This window comes from Oryzias latipes, chromosome 7 (genome assembly GCF_002234675.1).
Source record: "Oryzias latipes chromosome 7, ASM223467v1".
Lineage (NCBI taxonomy): Eukaryota > Metazoa > Chordata > Actinopteri > Beloniformes > Adrianichthyidae > Oryzias > Oryzias latipes.
In genome coordinates, this window is record NC_019865.2 from 9553090 (window position 1) to 9575810 (window position 22721).

General features: G+C 38.6%; 1 protein-coding gene across 2 annotated transcripts in view; it reads left to right on the plus strand.

The window, feature by feature from the left end:
* Positions 1-19592, plus strand: part of pex14 (peroxisomal biogenesis factor 14) — a 57973-nt gene extending 38381 nt beyond the window's left edge. The window contains exons 5-10 of one of the 2 annotated variants that reach the window (XM_020704551.1): positions 127-212; positions 1544-1646; positions 5881-5978; positions 13030-13121; positions 17662-18052; positions 18887-19592. In XM_020704551.1, the coding sequence (XP_020560210.1) occupies positions 127-212; positions 1544-1646; positions 5881-5978; positions 13030-13121; positions 17662-18052; positions 18887-18943 (827 nt within the window). In that variant the 3' untranslated portion in view covers positions 18944-19592. Of the gene's footprint in view, positions 1-126; positions 213-1543; positions 1647-5880; positions 5979-13029; positions 13122-17661 lie in introns of both variants that reach the window. The other variant, XM_004070660.3, reaches the window with a different exon arrangement.
* Positions 19593-22721: the final 3129 nt, after the last annotated feature.

The following is a 22721-nucleotide window of genomic DNA, read 5'->3' on the forward strand; positions in this document are numbered from 1 at the left end:
TCACATCATAGTTGCCCTTTATTGTAGCGTAGATGTCACAAATGTATTTTCAGTTCGGTTAGGAAAAAAATAATCAAATACATTTAAGGAATTACTGTTTTTCTTCTATTTTTCCCATTTTTCCAGGTCCAGCAGGTTACAGATGGAGAGACTATGGCGCCCTCACCATCATTATGGCAGGCATGGCGTTTGGCTTTCATCAGCTTTACAAGGCAACTGAAACCATTTTTTTGACTGCTTTTCCATTGCCCTCATATTTACCGTACATTCTTTTTAGAATTCCGCACTTCATGCTTTGCCATTACTTTTCATGACAGCTAAAATAGTAGGCCCCAGTTGATGATGAATTGTTCTACATGAGCTTAAAAGTGGATTTGAATGTCTTTTTTTTACTACAACTACCCCACTTTAAACTCCTCTTTTTAAACTTCCACGTCTCTATTTTCTTTTAAAGTAAAATTTCCGCAACATATCATAGAACCTTGTCTTTTTTAGACAACTTGCAGCCTAAAGATGATCACCCTGGTTTTCATCAGGCCTAGCAGCCCTTGAACATGAGCTCGTGAATGCTTTGTCCCTGGTGGCATTAATCCCATAGTGGTTGTTAGTAGGAGTCTAAACGGCATGTGGAGACCATTACTTTTATTTTAGAGTGGGATAGGAGTTCCAGTAGTAACAGCTCTTGGCCTAGATGACTGGCCCTTTGTAAAAGAAAAAGCGATAAACTAACATGCACATTAATTGATTACTCTGATCCTTTTAGCCTTTTTATGAAGATATTTTCCCACAATTTTTACTCTTTTATTAGCTTTTTTTTTGTTTTGTTTTGTCTTAGGTGACAGACACATAATATTAGCTCACTGTTTACTACATGAAACAGTGTTTGCCTTCCACAAATCACCTGGTAGGTGGGATATCCTGGTGGGACAGCACAGGTTGCTGTCATGTCACTGGAGCGCAGCGCCAGCCGCGCCATATGTCCAAGCTTCTGCCCATACTTTTGTTATGTTGTGGTGCACCTTGTAAACAGCACACTCCCAGCAACCCACTTATTAATTACCACATGTAGACATCCATTTAATCTTTTTCTCTAAAAAGTGTTTATTACTTACACTGCTGTTGATTGTGCTTTCCCAGCTGTAGAGGAAACCCAACAGGCTGGAAGCCAACTAGAAAATGGAAGTGAGTGATTAGGTTATTCACCGTTTAAGCCAGTGTATGTCACATGTTGGTAATTTTAAGGAGCTCTTTCTTCGCCCCTTTAGGAAAAACATGACAAGCGCTTGTTTAAAAAGTGAAATTAGATGCTTACGAACCTATAATCTAAGCAAAAACCTTAAAAACACTCCTGGTCTAACTTTTTGAAGTCTTTGGTGTGGTAATTCACACACATAGTAGTGCAGTTTTGACATTGTGGTGAGTTTCTAATCAACAGTGCCTTTGACCTCACTCTGCCAATTCTAAGTGGTTGTGTCTTTTGCTCATCTTTCGGTCCCTTTCCACTAGAGAGAAGTCTAATATTGTGTCTTGCTTTTAATTGCAGAAATACATCCTTCCTCTCATTATGGGAAGCCGAGAGGACAAGAAGCATCTGCAGAGGATGGAGAGCAACATTGCTGCAATGAGTGGCACGCTGACACAGACAGGTGAAGATTAATATCTTCATCACTTTCTCCCTCCTTAACATTTTCCCTCATTTATCTGTCGCCAAAATCGAGGGGCCCTGCACGTTTTTAACAAATGACGCCGCTGTCATTTCGCTTTAATTTGAAATTGCTTGTTTACTGTCAGGCTCGGGCTCAATTAATTACGTTTCGCTGAAAAGCTCTTAACCTCAGAATATTAATGAGGAGTTGGGAAATGACAACTTTTCTCAACCCCCCACCCATTCCTTCAGACTCTCCCCTTCCATCCGTCTACCCCTGCACCAACCTCACCCCCATCCAAACCTCCATTGCCATCATCATCAGCCACCCGCTCCCCCTTAGGTGGGCAGAAAGTTCATTTTAATTTTGTGTACGAGTTTGTGTGTTTTCGTGTGCAACCCAGCTCTGTGTGGTGTTTGGGCTCAGCACTGGCCCCAGTGTGATTAAGTGCATGGTGACAGGTGCTGCTCCCATGTTGGACAGGTGAGGAATCTCAACCTGGCTGTCAGACAGGGAGAGAGATGCTTTCCTAGCTCTTTGTCAGTGTAATTAAAAATCCAGGGAAGCGTAAATGAGAGAAGCACTCTGAGAAACTTGGGTCTTGTTAGCAGTGGCGTTTTGCACCTGAAACGCAACAACAATCCATGAGAGGGGTGCCTTTACGGGAAGAAAAAAACACACTCTAAAGCAAATAAAGCAAAGGGGAAATTCAATAGTCTGTATTTACTACTTTAAAGATGTCTGAAACTACTTGATCAGGCCCAATTTCCAACCACGTTGGATTGGGACATCCCTTCCTTCTACCAAAATATTCAGTGTCCCTCCTCAGAATGTGTCCAACCATCTCCATCTGGCTCTTCCGGCTTTATCTCTGAAACATCTAATCGAAAATGTTCCGTCTGGTGTAATAATGATTATGTAAAAAGAAAATAACATGTATAATGTAACATTGACAATAGCAGGCTGCCACATGCTGCCTATTGTCATCTGATACACGTAGTTAATACATGTATATTTCCTACTATCTTTAGTCTTTTAAACAATTAAATTACAGAGTTTTTCCTTTTTCAGTGTGAAAGCACAATATGACAAAAATATCTATTAATGTACCAGTTTTTTATACCTCATGTACCAGGCTGTAACACTTTCTACCTGACCAGCACCTTCATAATAATGAAACCTATATTTACCTGTAAAATGACATTGAAAAAAGTTTGTTCACTCATACAGCTTACAGCTATGCTGTTGCTGTTTTGCTAAGAATCAGAGGTGCACAGAGGAAAAGGACGTCAATGCGCTCTGGAGACACTCTGAGGACTATTCAGGGAATACCTTTCTATAGAGATCAATCACTGTTGAGACTTTTACATTGAACACTAGTGACTTTTTTGTATAAAAATGTCCTCTAAGGTTATAAGGAGAAGTTGTGAATCTGCAGCTTTTTTTTTTTTTTTTTTACCAGGGAAAAAAGGAGCAGCTCAGTCACTGAGGATGAACATATACACTGACATGACCAAAAATAACAGATGGAGTCAGATAAAGAGTGTATGTCTGATTCTTTACAGCAAAAAAATACAAAAATTCCATGAAAACTTTTCAATCCTTCCAACCCCTGCTATTGTGTGTCTTAACTGTGGAGTTCTGTGTGCTGGAAAATCCCCTTTCCCTTATAAAGTTGCTGTAGTTTGTTTTCTGTTTTAAACTGGAAAACCGAAAGAGATTAATTTGTGTACAGTATTTGCACTTTTGGCAGAGCAGTTATAAGGTAGGATCCAATTCTGCAAACATCCTTTGATTTCTCACCCTTGAGGAGCCAAATGATCAAAACATGGCAGTTATTTGGTGGGGGGAGGACAGCAACTGTGCGATATGCCATGCAAGGTGTGCCACCCAGAATCTGCTTAACAAATATATGCTCTTTTATGGTCTTTTTTTTTTTTTTCGTAACTATGCAAACACATTTACCCTCATTGGTTCACTGCCCATTCTTGGCCTACTTATCATGTTTTGGAGATTTGCCAGCTTGCACACCCAGTTCTATTTGTCATCAAGAACAGGATTTTAGAATCCTCTCATTTTGTCAGTTAAGATGGAAAGACTTGATAATGGAAGAAAAAAAACAGTTGATCTTTCTTCACTCAGTGTATAAAACTAATTTGCTATGACTACAGTAGCCAAACTGCTATTGTAGTTAATGACTGTTGTAGTTAACAGTTGGGGAGAGAGGTTGCAATTACACTGAGAGTTTTCTCCCCCTGCTTTCCCTTTGTTTCCCCCTCCTTCTCTCTTCAGTGCTGTGAGTAATAGCGACGGACTGCCTCGCTGCTGCCAATTGCTTGAACCCGCTTTTGTTAAAGTTCATGTATTTCTCTAGTGCCAGGCCCAATGAGGTGATGTATCCTTTTGAGAGGGGGACTGCATTAGTCTTTCTCTGCAGCCAGAGCTCAAGAGGGCCTTGAGTCCTATTATGATTTGCCTACAACTTCACAAGACAATTAATGAATGGATCTTGGAACTCCTTCAGTGTGGCCAGGCTGCGATGGAATGTGCGACTGTTTTTGGCACTCTTTGTTGGTGGGAACCATATTGGTGACCAGCTGGCCATTAAAAACAGAGACAGGTCTGGACATATGTAGTATACATTATGGCGAGGTATTTACTGAATAATTTACTGAATACACAATGCACTTCCTCCTCGCAGCAGCTGCAAGCCTCGCACGATAACTTGTCTGGTCCTTCCTCTCGCACAAGCAGATTAGAATCGCCTCCTTCTGATTCATGCCTGGCCAGAAATGTAGACTTTATTAATATTCTTGGCTTTGTGTCTGTAATAGCTCGGAGGAAGAAGTTGTGCATTTCTGTTGACTGCCGGAGTAGCACAAAATCGTCAACATTGTGCAGAGACATGCAAATGGCTGGACTGGGAAGTGTTTGGCTCAAGTGGCTGAAAAAGAAGTGTCAATGGTAATTCACAGACAGCATTACAGGCTGGCTGTGTCCCCCACACATCTGGGAAAGCTGTTTTGTGGTTGGACGTATTTAAGCACTAATAGAGCCACTCGTGATTTTGGGGTGTGCACCCTGTCATAATCTAGAAATGCTTTTTGTAAGTCGTTTTCTGTTCTTTCTTTCTTTTTTTTCATGACCTCAAAAAGACGATTATACACACTCTTTATGGAAAAACTGAAAAGCCAACTCAAATAATTTGCACTATGATCTCGGGCCCCGACCAGATCTCCTGCTCAAACTTGCACTCCCTAAGACTGCACATGAAATGAAAAGATCAAATGTTAAGCACCCCACCCATATTGATACAACTCCACCCATTTAAACACAGGTGTCACTGCAAGAAATTAGACTCTTTGAAGGATCAAATATTTTGTCTGTGTTTTTTTCAAAAGAAACCCTACTCCCAAATGGGCCTCCTCTTTTGTCCCAGCCGGGGGTTAATGTGAGAGGAGGGTTCTCCACATCCAGTCCAGCCGGCTGCAGGCCAGGCTTTTAACCATTGGCCTGACAACATCAGCAGTGGACGGCCACAATATCTGTTGATGTTAATCCTTTTAGGCTTGATTTAACACTTTACATGCCCATGATTTATATGAATGTTTATTGGTTTTCTGTAATATAATCAGCTCAGGGAAACTTAATGCATTGTTTGGTAATACACGTGTGACTGGAAGCAGAGGGCAACAAACTATGCCTGGTGTTATTTGAAATCATACACCTTCGTCCAACACCAACACTTGAACTAATTCAATCTTCAAAGTCAATGGAAAAAGAACAATATTTATTAGGATTAGGAGGGACATTTTGTCTGGCAGCCTCTTCCCAAATAAGAGCCTTGTTTTTTCCTTTGTTGATCGTTTGAGGATTTAAGATGCATTAGACGGCAGTGTCTGGGTGGATAATGGAAGGTTAGAGACTGTTATTTAATTTAAGTTCAGACACAAAAGATTAATACTTCCATCCTATGAGCACCCCCTCCTTCCCTCCCCTAACTCTCAATGCCGCACAACAACAACAGAAAAAACTGCCACTGAAGTTACCCTGTATTAGCTCTGATTACAGTTCTTAAAGGACATCTTTGATCTGTGATACAGGCCTCATCAATTCTGTCGTCTTCTCTGGAGAAAAATAATACCATTACTGAAGTAGCCCTTTGCAATATTCTGTTTTTTTCTGTCTCCTTTTCGAGGAATTTTCATTGATCGTTGTTCTGCTTGTTTTTCAGTCAGCCAGCTTCAGCAAACACTGTCGTCCATCCAGGAGCTCCTGACCCAGCAGCAGCAGAGAATCCAGGAGCTCTCTCAGGAACTTTCTACCGCAAAGGTGGAGTAGCTACCTCGGCAGCTTATGATCCCTCGTTTTGCTGTAGTGCCGTGTACACCCGCGCATGTGTGGCACATTCAAGACCATGCTGAATGTGGCTTCACACAGGTCTGTCGCTACTCGATGCTTGCTCATCTACCTACAGTTGAAAGAGACTTGGTGCAAAATGTCGAAGCGCCGATAATCTCCAGGCTTTTTCCTTCACAGCTCTATTCTGATATAAGAAAGACTTGGTGTCATATAATTATAACCAGGCACAAACCGCAGTTAGTAATTTTTCTTCATGATCGATTTCCAACCGGTTGGCACAGATTTCCAAATCCAAGTCCCTTATTGGTTCAACTGGTTTAACTTTTGATGCACACTCAATTGCAGCTTGTTTTGTATGTAGAGCCCGAAAACTGACTTAAAAAGTCACGTAGCAACACGTGAACACGAGAGTTTTGAACCTCATAACCCGCATTTGCGTGCATTCACGTAGACTTTATATTGATGGTGGTCGCGTTTTTCCAACCCCGTGGTGAACATAGCATAATGCATACATTTTTGGAACACTGTCATTAAATTTTACTCTTTATGACTCTTACAGTTAGACACATTTCAAGCCGTTTCTCTAAACCACGTGATCAGACTTTGTTGCTAAAAAAATTAAAAGCAGTTCTGAAAACCTTAGTAGGATTATTTTAAACATGTTGTTTTTTTGCAGACTACATGTTAGTTTCTTTCTCTTGCTGCTTCTGTGACCTAAAAACCTCACAGCTATAAACCTGAAAGAGTGACAGTGTGATGTTTAGCAAAGAACGTCTCAAAATCAATAAAAACACCTTTTATGTTTGCTTATTGTGTTGGATCAAAAAATTTCCAAATATCATATTTCTGCAGTTAAGATGTTACACAGTAATCGCTCCACTCCCTTGCAGTGTGCAAACATTGCTTTTCTTTCTGATGTCTCCATTTTCTGTCTGATTGGATGACCAAAGCGGCTTCTGAATCTTTACTTTTTTTTTAATCTCCGATTAACAAGGACCTACAGATTAAAGATTACAGGTCATGGGAGGAAAACCACATACCGGTACGTCCATTTAAGCAATGCTGACCTCAGGTTTATGTTTTTTTAAGAGACGCCTGCGTGAAAGCGATGGATCTTCAAAGTTTTCTTTGTCACCACATTCTTGTGTTTGGACGCACGCCTTGTTTTATGCTGAAATCCATGCAAAGTTTTGAGAATTCTCCCCTGTCTGTGGTGTAAAGTCGGCACATTTTCTCTGCATACAAGTAACTTGTGCAAAATTAGCTCCAACTTTTTAAATCTATAAATCTAAATAATTTGGTCAAGAAAATGACTGAATGACTTTAAAGATTGGCAGAAATACCACCATGAAGTTTTTCATGGGGGGCTGGATGGGCCTAACCCTGCTTTAATCAATTAAACTTTATTTTTTACAAAATTATAGGATGACAGTTAGAGTCCTGCTTGTGTGGCCTCTGATAAAGTTTAGCCCAGTTATTTCTTTCAAAACATTTCACATAAAAACCTAATATGTTTACAGATAGATTGAAAAAAGGGAAGGAGATTAAATCATGTGTTTTTTATTTGAGCAGTTTCAAGGTGGAGGAGAATCATTAACCTATGAAATAAAATGTATTTGAATAGAAATGATCACCTTTAGAAAAAAAATGTAAATAAGACATTAGCAGCATTCTGTTTGGATCAACATAATACCCTAAGACCCTTGCGTCTTTTGTAGAAAATTAACAAAAAACTTGAGATTGACCTTTTTGGCTTTTTGATTTTCTACTTAAGACCTTTGCCAAGCAAAAGAGACTTAAGAGAAAATCATTCAATCAAAAAGGGTTTCCAACAAGCGTGTTTTTTCATTTTGAGTTGATATAATTTTATTTTAATTCAATTGGACATCTGAAATTCAAGGTTTTTTGCTCTCTTCATATCTTTTTGGACATATTAAATACGCTTATATGACTACTGCCTCCTAATGTTGGATGTTAGAATTGTATTTTCTAGTCAGAAGTACATTTTTAAAATATCAACACATCGGAGCAGTCAGTCTCACCAACCCTTTTCCCTTTTTATCAGACATTGTGGATTGCACCAACATAAAGGTTTAGGTTAGAATCTTCAGGTTCTTTTAAACCCATTGAGATGCCTGTTGTTGTGATTTTGGGCTATACAAATAAAATTGAATTGAATTGAAACAGTTTCTCAAACCCATTATCTCCAAAATGATGACAATCACACAACAAAAGCTACTCCAAACTAAGCTGCATCTCATCATGAGACAATAATCTGTGACCAGAACCATCCTCTTTGTATCTTCATTTTTATAGACATTGTTCACGAGCTCTTCAGAATTACAGGTGTTTAAGTGAATCACATTATTTGATTGTTTATTTTTAAACGAATGTGGAGGGATGACATGTTGCTTGATTTTTATAACACTCCTCATAAAATGCTTTACGGTCTCCCGGCTAAAAAAAAGAAAAGAAAAGCCTTGTAAGAAGCAATCTAAGACAATATTTTATGTCCACAGCTTGTTAAGCGCAGACGTATGAAACTACAGCATCTGGATAGATTAGGAAAACATATGTGGACACATCTGTTTCTTCACAATTAAGGGAGTAAAATATGGATGTGTTCAGAGAAATAGGTTAATCAAAAGTGATGATTTGAGTCTTGTTTTCAGTTCCGAGTACAACAGGAGGGGCCTAAAGTGTAAAGATATTTATCCTTAGTGATCTGATCTAAAATGATGCTGATTTGTACCAGAAGTCTTTAAAATTGTCTTGTTGCTGAGCAAAAACCCAGTTGAAACAATAACTTCCATCTACCATAAAGGAACAAACTTTTTTAATTTTTTTGCATTTGTCATAACTAAATAGCAGATTGAATGTAAAAGTCTACTTCATTTGCTATGAGTGCTTTGTTGGACAGCAGTAGTGTATAAAAAGTATATTTCCCATCAAAACAGCCATTAAACAAATCATAAACTCTGCTTTATAGTTACAGCGCTGATCTTAAATTTTCCCTCTGAGTCGGCACAGCCCTCTTGTTGTCTCAGGCCATGGGGAAATTGAAAATTGTTTTCAGGTCAGGATGTTTGATGAGAAACACATGTTGGAGCCGGGGAGCTACTTATGATTCACCGTTTGCGGCTTTCAAGGTTTTCTGCACTGCGCTGCTCGAGTTCGCCACACTTAGCAATTATCCCTCTCAACACGGAAATGTGCCTTTAACCCAAAACACATGGAGACTTCTGTTTCTCAGCTGCTAAGTAAACATTTTTCCAGTTGGAAACCACTCGATTGCGGAGTGCGTCTGCCGTTCCTAAAGGAGGGAGCTCATTATGGAAGTGAATGTCGGCGGATCGACTCGTGTTCATGCGCCCACACCCCCCATAAAGCCCAAGAACAAGCAGCACATTTTCCCGATTTCTCCATTTTATTTTATTTATCTATCTGACTGTAAGGACACAGTACTGTTTCCAGCCACCGTGTTCCGGAGTTGCCTCGGGAAGATTCATCCCTGATGTTATACAGCCAAGTTTATTTCTGCTCCATTATCATTACAAATCTGCCTGTTAACTGTGTTTGCCCTGCTGTCTCAACTCACTGATCGCTCCTTTTATTAGTGGATACTACATAAAAGATTAGAAACCCCCTCCTTGCTTGCACAAGATGAAGTGCCAGTGGGAAAGTGCATAAATAGAGTGAAATCAATTGCACTGTACCAGTGTTTCCACTCAAAAACACTCCTCTGGGGACTTCTTTTTGAAACTAATTCCATCATAAATATACATGTGTTACAGAAAAACACACTGTCTGCCGGCAGTCTAACTGTGAATTAATTTGCCTTCAAACACTCTTAAACAAGCCTTGTTAAAGATCTTATCTTCTTGTTGCTAATGGTCCACAGGCATTTATCTTCATTTAGCCAGATGCGCTGCCGTCTTTGGCTGCTGTTGGAATTGAAACTCTCTTTTTCACACTCTCTCCACTGCTTTCATTGTTTCTAATATGTATGTTTGGTTTCATATTTCTCTCCTTTTTTTTCCAATAAACTCAGTTAACCAGCAGAAATGAGCTGACCTCATCACGCCTAAACACCCAACTGAGACATTTTAGTTTCAAGGCTTTTAAACCAATTAGGAAAAAGCTTTGCTTTGAGCAGTGTTCACTCAGCTAAAACACACCGCTAGCCCACACGTTTGGGGATGATTATTCTATAAATGGCACTACTAACTGGATGAACTCTATTCTCTTTTCTTTCATTTATTTAATTACTTATTTACATTAAAAAAAAAAAAAAAAAAAGAAACCCAAAAAGATGACAGGATGTTGGACAAAAATTAAAAGCGAGACATGACAGTCTAATTTTTCTAGCCACAGGGTCAAATTTGCCCACCATTTTTTTTCTATTTACTATTATTATTATTGTTTATTTATGTATTTATTTTGCTGCCATCAGAGAAGAAGCAAAAAATATTGTCAAATTAACTTTAAAATCCCGTAGGAAAGTTATATTTGGATTCCTTAGGTTTAAAATAAATGGAAACACCTCCGCAAAATAATAATGTGTGGTTAAAACAACCACTTCTTCATATTTGAATTAAATAACTACTTTTTTAATAAAGAGCCAAATGCCATGTTAAAGAGGAAAACATGATACATTTATTTAACCAAGTCTTGTAAAGAGAAATGAAATCAATTTAAAGTTATTTTTTTAGAGGAAAAAAAAAGAAAAAATATATTTATTTGTTATTCTGATGACATAATGTTGATGTAAATATTGAGGAGGTTTTTTTTTTTCCTGTAAGAGCAACAGAAGGAGTGGCTCTTAAAAGCTACTTTAGTATCGCAGTTCCATGTTTTGATCAGCAGTTTGCTAAAACATCACATCTTCCACTCATGTGGTCTATTGAACATGTGTTGACACTTCAGGTGGGGCTTTTAAAGTTCTTCCATTTGCTGCAGTCATTGATACCCCGACCACTCAGCCCCCGCTCGAGCATCTAGTGCACTTGACACAAGATCTTTCCTCTTGGTGTACATATACAAACTGACATAATGTATTTTCAGTGCAGACTTTTTTTTCTTCTTTTTTTTATAACCCAACATTTAATTAGGTTTCTTCGGTCTTAATAAGACATACGTCAGAGTTGGTGTTGTGTGACAAGTCTTGATGTGAGATATTACATGGTGCTGCTCTGTAGATAGTACATATAATGAATGTAGCCGGTGGGTAATGTGTCTACTTTTAAAGGATTGTGCTCTTGTTTTAGGTGACAGAAGTGTATAGGAATCATTCGGTTTCACATATTTTGAGCAATATCTGCCTTTTCTCAAGCGATTCAGTGTTGGAATATTTGCAGCTCAGCCTTTACAGCAATTAATTTTTTCAGCATAAAATGAGAGAGAAGCAGTATTGAGCCTTATTATGCGGGTGCCTTAGGGAGGCGAGGGATTAAGATGGTTCTAATGAGGTGATGGCTGTAATAAGAGTGTCTTCAGCAGGCCTCCAATGCACCACCTCTAAAACACGACTCCTTATCGGAGAGGCTTCAGAAGCTAATAAGAAGCGGAAAAGAGAGAAAAACTCTTTCCCGCTCATCTCCGTTTACCGTCTCCCTTCACTTCTCCTCCTCTGCCTCCCACCATCCACTGTAAATGAGTCTGATCCCTTTCAGATGTGATTCAATTAATTTTTTCTTAGATTTAATTACAAGCTAGAGAGTCCAAGTTATCCCTCTCCCCTCGATAGGGGGTCCAGCATTCCTAAGAAGCTTCCTCTGTTGAGTCAGGAGAGTCTTAATTGCAGCCTTTACTTTGCTTTTATCTCACTTTTCCCTTGTCTGTTTTCTTCTCTCCTTTTGTCATAGTGGTCTCTCGCTATTGTCTTTTGTATATACTTGTAGATTCAGGGGAAAAAAAACAGTTACAGCTTTAGCCGTTGCCAAAAATGTGGACAATGACACCAAGTTTTTCATACATCGGAATAGAGCTGTGAAAAAAAAAGCCTGGAGCAAGTATTGCGAGATTTGCATCGCTGCAACATTTCACACTAAACCTCTTTCAACTGTAGATGAATGCGCTAGTATCGGGTAGTCAGTGACAGTCCAGTTTCAACACTGTATGCTAAAAGCGCGTTTAGGAACCTTCATTCTTAAACATGCATCACATTCCTGGTGTATGTAGCATAGAATGTAGCATAAAACAGAAATAAATCAGTTTAGTTTTGTACCTCACATGATCACACTGATCCTATAACCCCTTCCGTACCGTTAACTTCTTGACAGAAGTACAGCAAAGGCCTTCGTGCATTTTTTAATTCTTATTTTCTAATAAACTGTAGATGTTACAGCTCCTATCATTAGCATTTGACTTCTTTATAGGCCTCAGCCAACTTGACCTATTTTCTCGTCGTTTCAAAGGTTACTAAAAAAGTGCAACAGAGACCGATTTTCAGTAGAAATTTGCTATTCAAATGCTTTTTTTTTAAATGATATCGTGTAGTATTTCATGCAGCACCTGTGTGTTTGGGGAGTGTGCGTGTTTTTGTGTGCGTGTGTCTCTGTGAATGATAACGCAAGCCTTTGATAAAAGAACAAAACAGACTGCAAAGCTTTGGTCTGCCTTTATAAATGTAGCCATTGTTTAAGACAGTCATTATCCAAAACACTGTACACTGACCTAATCTTTTCTAGATAGTATGAAAAATTATGTAAAGACTATGATTCACTCTCACTGCATCATAAGGCAGCTTCAGCCATGTTTGCACTCCTTTCATTCATAACCACAGTAAGCCGTTGTGAGGTTGTTATGGAGACTGATGACTGCACAAAATATGTGGCTTTTAGCATTTGCATTTATCATATTTGTTTATTTTACACGAGCTTTCTTTAAATAGGGTTTTAATATTCCATGTAGAAGAGGCCAAAAGTAAAGGAACTATTCTGATACCACATCGTTACTTTTCTGTTGCAGCACTTTTGTTTTAGTTTGTTTGATGCAATATTGTCCTCTGTTTGTCCTGCAGGCATCGACCTCAACCAACCGCATCCTGGACAACCAAACAATCACAGATCTGAAGGCCGAGATTGTCTCTTTGAAAGGATTACTGCTCAGCAGGTACATGAAACTCAGACTCCTGTCACCCAAACCAATCAAGGACTAGATATTTAAACTTTTAGTGTATTAGTGTCTGTATGCTCAAAATGATGGTGTGGGTTTTTTTTCCCCCCCAATTTTTTTCAGCTGCAAGTTTGCTTTGTTTTTGTGAGATATACAGCTCTAACTTCCACTTCCTTTTTTAACTGAAATGACGGCACTCCCATATTTTATCATTTACATAATAAAACCACTGTTGGTGACAAAACACATGAGAGTGAAAGGAACAGCAAAGCCGAGACATGTTTGTACAGAAAATAATGGAATCAATTGTGGTTGGGTTTTTGCTTTAATCTTTGTTAAATTTTAAAGTCTCAGTTTAAAATATTATAAAAACCAATAGGCAATTACCTCTAAATTTAATGCAACATATTTTTAATATTAAAACAATTTTTATGAACTCAAACAAGTTTCACAACCGTAATTTGTGATTGACAATAGTTGTGGTAGAAACCCCCGAGTTAGGATAATAAATACGTATATCTGGGGGCGGGGATTATTCAAAACTTAATTCTGCTTTGATTTTTTTAATTTTGATTTGAAATGGTTTATTTCAAGCAATCAAAGCAAGAATAATGCACAAAACAATCAGCAGTTATACATTCATACAAAGACGTCTCAACTTAGGATAATTAGACATGAAATCCAAGATTGCTTGAAGGGGAGTAGAAGGAAGCGAACTTATAGAATCCCAGCCCTGTTCTACCGTTGAATAATTCTTGAACAGTTCTCATACCAAAGCTGCCAAGCAATGCGCCTTTTAGAAGCAGACTGACTAAATGTTTATAGGAATATATTTGAAATAATATGCAACCAGTAATGAAGTACAAGTGTAAAAATAATCTATCGTTTGTTTAATCTTAGACTTTCTTCTTTTGTTTTTGTGGATGTTTCATCTGTACCAGGCTTCAAATCTAGGCCCAAACATACCGGTAGGCCCAATCTGAATTCTTCCCCTACCGTTATTGATTCTCCCTACCCCTAAATTTAGTCCCCCAAACGGAGAGTTATGGAAAGATAGTCTCTTCGATCTTGGACGTTACTAATACTCGAAGACGTCGTCAATAGTCGCGGGTAAGCTACGTTAGGGCGGGGCTGCTCACGCTCGGAAATACATAAAAACGTTGGTTTTACAACTTTAAAAAGGTCATGCTAAAACAAAAAGTCAATACAGCAGAGCACGCCCACCTAAAGGAAAGCGCTTCTCCTCGGAAAACCCTCACAGCGGAGGGCTCGGCCGCGAGGGTTAGCCTTAAAACAACTATTTTAGAGGGGAAGAATTCAGATTCAGCCTAAGTGTCATCTATGAATCTGCTCCCTGGAGTGTGTGAGGCTACCTTTAGTCTTTCAAAATGTTGCTTTTGGAACTTCTTATTTTTTATATGAAAAGATATATACAAAGAAGAAATATGTAGTTGATAAGACTCGCTGGTTAACAGTCAGGTTATTTGAGTTCACACTTTTATATCTGCATAGAAAATACCATGGAGGCCTAACACAGAAGTCTGAGATGAAGCTCACAGAGGGGGGGGGGGGGGGGGGGGGGCATTATACTAAAAAAAATGACCAAAAGCTCTGAGCTCAGAAACAGAAGAAATGAAAATAGAAAAAGAGCTACGTTTTAGATGCATAAAATTATTTTTTACTTTTTTTTTCCAATTCATTAATTTTTAATTAAGAAGAAGAAAGAAAGCAAAGGCCCAAGCAGGAATTTTTAGATACATAAAATGCATAGGATTTACTCCTTTGTGTGCCATCTCATTTAAGTTTTTGGCTTGATCTGAATAGATGTTTGAGGAAATATGATAGTTAAAAAGAGCACTGAAAGTACCACACATTCCCCATTTGAAAGCTCCTTTTGCAGTTAGTGTCATATAAGTAGCTCACCTATTTCTGCTTTTTACACTAAATTAGAGCATTTGCTGTGTTTTACATCCAAAGATAAGACAGCTGCATTTTTAAAACCTTCCCGTCTTCCAATAAGTGTGACTGGTTAAGTAATACTAAGGCCTTGCAAAACATCACAGAAAAACACCACCACTCTCAGATCAGACGTCAGTACTTTCTGTTGACATCATCTTAATGGAAAGTAGTGCACTCCTGAAAGAGGACTGTAAGCACTGTAACCACATGCAGCTACTGCTCAGTAGCTGCACTACAACTTCACACACAACAGAAATGAGAAATACTGTGACATTTCCCCCTTTTTTATCTTGTTTTTTTCCAAACAAACATGAAGTAAAGAGGCTCTTTATTGTAAAATCTGATCACACCTTCCCACTAATAACGGCCGACTTTGCTATTGTGTTACTGTTGATAAGGTATATACTGCTTAATGTTCTCTCAATCTGACTCCGTCTAATCAAGCTCCGTCTAGCTCACTCAGGGCCATTAGCATGCATGATTATGTATCAGCGTAATAATGATGCCTAAAATAAAAGTGTACATCAGAAAGCCAGCAAGGGTATAAATTGCCATAGAGGTGTCTAGTTGAGCATGTTTTCTTTCCCCTTATACATCCCAATTACTTCTAAGCTTTTTTTTTTCTATTCTAGCAATAAGTTTTCAGGTAAAGGTTTGCCTCTCAATACAGAGATTCCGGCTCACCATCTGTTTCTAAACTTGTTCCCTCACTGATCCACATCTTCTCCAAACAGTTTAAACACCTAGAAGTGCTGAATCCATTAAACAGTGTCTTTTTGATCTTAAAAGCTGCAGAATCCAATTAAAAATAGTTAAGATTCATATTAAGCAGGTGTGATGCACATCTGGCTGTTTGGGGAATCAAATATTATGCTGTGATTAGTTAAAGCACATCGGGTGCATACGTGTGCTGCTGATGAAATGTATAGGTTGTGTTTAGATGGTATTATTAGTGAGCACCTGACAGAGAAGGCCATGCATAAGGCTGTGTTTACAACCAGGTGTCTGCGGATTCTCAAAAGGTCTTGAAAGTGAATTGAACTTAAGAAAGGCCTTATAAATCATTAAATCGTCTTAAATTCTCATGAATGGGTCTTAGCTTATTTTCTCGCCAACACAATATGACTTCGTGTCACTAACAAAAAAACATTTCCATCAGGTTATCAACGTGTTGTAAATTGTTTAATCTCAGCTCAACTACATATCTCATGCTCATCTGTGGGAAAGTGCCAACTCATGGAGAAATGGCTTGAAAAGAGGGATTACTCATGGTGGTTAAAAGTGGTTTGTGGAAGACCTTATCAAAGAAACGTCACGCTTTGCCAAAAGACTTTGAAACATGGCAGAGCAAGGAACAGCAGATTCCGCCTGTTTGTTTCATTGTAATTTCATTTCATATTTGTAAATTTGGTCTAAAGTTAGATTTTTGAATGAATGACTGATTTATTATGGACTAAAGGTCCAATTGACAAGATCATTAAAAAAAAAAGAAAGAACCAACATTTAAAAAAGGCTCAATAAAATACAAATCCTATAAAAATGCTAAGACCAATAGACATAAAAACCAAGTAAAAACACAAATTACAAACTTAAAAACTAAAAATGCATTCATACCAGTACCTCCAAACTGGAGACTGATGAAATAATTTCATTCTCAGAGGCATTAAATTGTTGTATAATAGATAAAATGTCTTAAAAGAGCCTTGAGAGTGTGTATTCCTGCACTAACAAACAGCTCACTAGCACTGCACCACTGTGGTCTTTTTAAAAAAAATCCTCAGGGCATCATTATAAGCAACTCATAACCTCAGCATGCTAGATGCCCTGTAGTCAATCCACAGGTGTGACTTGTAGAAAGCAGTGCAGTAAGATCCACTCCAATGAAAGGCATGTTTTTGGTGTTGTTAACATGTTCTTGAGGTAGTTTTCTCATGTTGAGGACATATGCAAAAAAAGAACAAATTAGCTTCAGTTGTGTTTCTGAGTATTTATGTATGCAAGTCGTGGTGAATCAGGAGCAGACAAGAAAATGCTGTGATGTAGGTGCTCCATTCAGCAGTTCACAAGCTTCCTGCTCTGCTCCATTCTGATGCATCCACTTCCAAACAAATAAGTCCATGTCCGTCTTCATTTTGCTCGTCTGAGCTGACATCTGGTTCAAATCTGTTCGGCTGGACAGCTTCAATATTGCTCGCGATTTTTGTTGCACCGGTAATGTTAGGTTGGGGTTGTGAGGAGCTGTGAGCTAGTGGGAGAGAGAGTAAACAGATGTAATGCAGGCTTATTCTGGGCCAGCAGTCCTGCCCACAATTTAGAGGCCTATTTCGAATAAACTACTGTTGCTCTGTTGCTCTGCAGAAACTATGTCATAGAAAACCACAGGTTTCTTAATTTTGACAAAAAACGGCATAATCATAATTACTTGACATAATAAGACATAATTACAGATTCATAATTACTGGGCACGATTTTACAATAGATCAAAAGAGGTCTAAAGTTCTTAGTAATCTTTAAAGAGCTTGTGATCAGTTCTAACTCTGTGCTTGTCTGACTCCAACCTCTTCCCCTTTCCCAACAGGAAACAGTTTCCGTCCACTCCTGCTATTGCTAAAATTCCATCATGGCAGATTCCCCTGAAGCCGTCCACAGCAGCCTGCTCGCCCTCCGTAAACCACACCAACAGCAGCAGCGACATCTCCCCAATAAGTAACGAGTCCACCAACTCTTCTCCTGTAAAGGACCACAGTTCTCAGGATGCACTCGACGGCCCAGATGGAGCCAATGATATCAACGGCGACTCTTGCTCTCTGAGCCTGGGCACTATGGTGCCTGTGGATCAGGTCCGCATGGAGGTTCAAGGCGAAGAGAAGAAGGAGGAGGATGTGAGCCCTGCAGAAGAGGAAGAGGAGGAGGGTCTGAGCATGCAGACAGAGGATCGGCGAGGTGGAGACGGACAGATTAACGAACAGGTGGATAAACTGAGGAGGCCTGAGGGGGCCAGCAATGAGAGCGAGGTTGATTAGATGACTGGTGAAAGTACCAAAACACTGCAGAACACAACTTTTCATCCCTGTCAAGGTTTTCCTTGTTGCTCTACGGTTTTTTAAAATCCATCTTCACCGTCTGTTCTTGCGTCTTTCTGTGGTATTTCAATGTGGAGCAACATTAGAAGAACAATTTGGCTAATTTTGATTCACATATGACAGATACACCCGTTTCTAATAACATCCAGGTAAACTTCTCTCTTGCTAGTAAAATAGCACATCAGTTGTCTCCAGAAAGATGAGTTGTAGCTCTATGAGATGGTTTTAAAGGCCTGTAAGCAGCACAAACCATGGTTAACTTAATACTTTCAATTTTTTATGATTTGATCTAATCATTTGGCCTGTTGTCCTCGTCACTTTGCTGAGGTGCCCCTGCTGCACAGGACGGTGCAGGTGTGGATCAGGAATCTTATGTTACTTCAGTCTGTAGGTTACCGTGAAGCAGTACCACGGTTAGTCTCCCTGTTGATGGCAATAGGACAGGACAAGCTCTTCCAGGGCTGGAGCTTTTAGCCTCTTTTATGTGTCCGTTCACATTGGTGTCAGTCTGTCAATAATTCACAAGGCCAGCAGGGTGGCATTTGGGTGAAATAAAAGCCCTGAAATTCGAGATTAGAATGTGATGACGGGCTTTGTTCCACGCCGGCGTCAAAGTGCTCATATGCTCAGAGAGTGGAAGATAAATGTTTTTTCCCCCTGCTTTCCTTTTTCACTGAGGGCTGAATTGTGTGTTTTTTTGTGTGTGTTTGTGCGTGGCAGGTGAGAAAATCCAGACAGTCGGCTGAGCTGTGTCTGTGTCTCCAGCAGGGCAGCTGATTTGGTTTGTGAAGTATGTTAATAATCAAATGATCAACAAATAACAGATGTATTAGTTCATGCAGCTTGAAATGTCAAGGAGGCTAAAAGCGGAAATCTAATACAGTAAGCCCAGTTGCATTGTATTATTTTCTGTGACAAACCCTCCGGTCCAAATTATGTAGGGCCTCCTACAGTGAGTAATCTTTACAGAAAACGGCGCCAATATTTTGTAATTATGCAGCAGGAAGACACAACTGCTGCCACAGATGGAAGTTGCAGAACTTGTATTGCTTTAGGTTTTTTTCTCTCTCTCAGTGTGGGGGTGGATGGGGGAGGTTAAAAAATACCCTGTGATTGAAAAAGAAAGTAATAAATGAATTCTTGACTTATTGAATTACTCACTATGTATCTCACTGACAAGAAAAGTCCATGTGTGAGAAGAAGGGATATCGTCTCTTCTACCACTTCCACCTCTGTATGGTCGTGTTATGGGCAGAGAGAAAAGAGGAGGGGGATCACAGACAGACATCATAACCTGCAGATTAAGTTTTATATACGAAGATTTAGTCCTGAATGAAGACATAGCCTTGCTGTAAAATCTATTTTTTGATGCAACTGAATTGTTTTTGTGAATAAATAATCTGTTCGAAGAAGTTAAGAATCACAACTCTGGTTTTATTCATTAATTATCTTTGTGGATTGCAAAACATTATTTTTTATAAACCGTAAAAAGTATTTTCTATAAATATATATTGTTTTTTTATTTCAAGGCCACTAGACAACACAGTCATAATATGGTAATACTGCTCTAAACTACATTTCCATTTTTAAAATGTTAATATAAAAAAGACCATTAAACCTAAAACTCTAAAACTCATGTTTCAAAGCTAGATGTTAACTTTTTTTTAAGTTACATTTATTTAGAATTTGTTTTTTTATTTTTTATTTCACTTAGATTGCATAGAAATAATTTTTATCTTTTTATTTAAACAAAAATATTGCCTAAATTTTGACTTTTGAATATTTAATGGGGATTTAACAATTTCATTTTACAATCAATTCAATTAAAGTCATCATTTGTGGTTTCTGATCCAAATCATAGACGATGTTGGTTCATTTTAATGATCTGATTCACTGACCTACAATCGATCCACAACCTTTTTAGCCAAAAATTTAACCGGTGTGACTCAAGAGATAAATACCTGTGTACTGAACAGTGCAGGTAAAGTTTTCCAGATTCCTTGTATTTCCTGCAAGATAATCAAATGTACAAACAAACAAACAAAGAGGTGAACAAGAATGAATGGCAAATCCATTCACATTTTTAGTTTCCCAAAGTTCAGACCACTGTTGCTTTTCCACATCAAAATAATCCATTATTAGAAGATTCTACCACACTGAACGGTCACATGTCTTTGCAAAATTCAAAGTGTTTCCACACACTAGACTGGAATGATGCTTGATCATTTTTTGCTGCCCTCACATTGTCCGCTGTGATGCACTTGGTCATTTTTGCCTTATAGTTAAACATACGTACCCTGTCCCAATCCAAATGGTATTTTCCAATATTGATATAATCGATTTATTTCATTTTGAAAGGTTTTTATAATATAGGTTGATACCTTTAATAACACAATCCTGTTGGATCTTAGGAATATGAATCTATCATCGGTTAAGTTGATTAGTCGTTACTCCCCTATCATTTTAGTGAAACACCGGTGCCTTGTTTAGCCTTAAAGTATTAAACCATAACGTTGATACACCAGGGCTTCCAGACACACACAATCAAAATATATAGGCTACTTTCATCCTGACAATTTATTTCACAAATACTGACAAAATTATTTAGTGCTCAATGCAACTATACTTCACTGAGCTGTTCAGCTATAGAACTGTTTAAAAAAGCTGTGTACAGATGTATTCTCCAGGACCTGTCCAGTAAACAGATTTTGGTAGATGTTGCCTTTAATGAAAGGTCACACAATAGTTATAGTGTGTAACTGCCTGTTTATCTGAGGGGCTGCGTATAATAACAGCTTATGGAGCAGACATATCATAAAGCTCATGTTTCATTTGCTTGGTCTGAATATGTCTGGCGTGAACGATGCCTCCCGACTTTCATGAGAAAACAAAAATCCATTTATATGGACGATGCAGGCTTTTTGCATACCGGTACACAAAAAACAAATCAGGAAAAGCATGGTGAAGTGTAAAAAAAACTTTGTAAATTAATCAAAATAATTATAATATTGTGAACGACATTTTTCTCAGGCCAAGAATTTCAAATATTGTCATGCATTGTCAAGTGTATGAATTTAATTTATCAAGGTCCAAATGATCGATAGCATTTCACATATTGATGAGGTGTATAAACTTCTCAGAGGTTCGATACCACATCCCTTTGTAATCGATTAACCTCTCCCTGGAGTTCAGGCCAACCTTAGATTTATATGAACCTACAGTAATAAATCCACTTGTACATCATTTAGTGTCTTTGGGGATTTGCATTGCATTCCTGTCCAGAAAGAGTTGTCTATCCTAAACTTACAATTTTTTTTTTTTTACAATTTCAGAAATCCAAACAACATCAGATTTTTTTTTTTAAAGTGTTTGTTTTTTCTTTGTATGTAAAGCGGTAGCCATTGCTCCTCCGTGTGGTAATGCAGAGAAATGGTTAATCCAAAGAAACTGTGGTTTTGACACCATTTGGCTCTCTGGTTTGGAGCGTTAACCTCATCAATCTTGCTGCTAAACGGAGAGCACTCAATAGGATACTGTATCGACACGCTCTGAACTCCATTGTTCACTGGAACTGAGCACTCAGCAGGTTAGGGGGCTGAGTGTCTCCTTGGATCAATGCAAGAGTTGTTAGCACACAACAGCATCCAGAGCAGTCAGAGGGCAGCTGTGGCTCTGTCTGCACCTCTTGCATTATCTCAACTCATTTAAAACAACTCCTTGAGCCTCTGAGTGTTGACCCTTCTCCATGTTTTTCTTCACCACGACACTGAGCAGTTATATTTTACATGAAACATGAGTCCTGCAGAGGCATCACACTAAGTCTGGCTTTCAGATAACTTGGTGAGGCGTCCTGGGATTTGCATAAAAAAGGTCACGGCCGATTCAGGAAGAGAATGGCATGGATGAAGGGCTGGTCCTTCCTCTTCTCGGTGAGATAACATGTGTATGGCCTGTATCAGGTAACAATCTGATGTTGTTTTTGATGCTTACAGTCCCACTCTGATCATTTTTTTAATCTATTTTAAAAGCGTTCCTACTGGTCTTTTGATTACTAATATGCCATTTTTAGGCAAAAACACAAACCTTGTGTTGTTTTCTAGGACATAGTTTCTGCAGAGCAGCAGGAGTTCATTGGGGCGGTGTAAGCCTGCCCTCATTTCTTGCATTTTAGCATTTTTGTTTATTTTTACTGGTTTTACTTCCTTTTTCTGTCCTTTAACCCTTGTGCTATCCTAGGCACTTTAACATTGGGAGTTGGGTCATCTAGACCCCACAAGACAGTGCACTGAACCTTTTTTCTTCAATGATTTGTGATCTTCACTGGTGTCCATGGATTACATGAAATCTTTCCACCTTTATCCACCTTTGTCATGGTAGGGAGAACACGTCAATGTAAGATAGCACAAGGGATATTATACATTACAGCAACTCAACAAAGCCATTCTTGAGTTAAAAGTACTGTGGTACAGATTAAATAGGGTTATTCCTGTTTCTTCTGCAAGCTTTACTTCAATCAACCTTTTACACCGATTTATGTTTAGCTTGATCATATTTC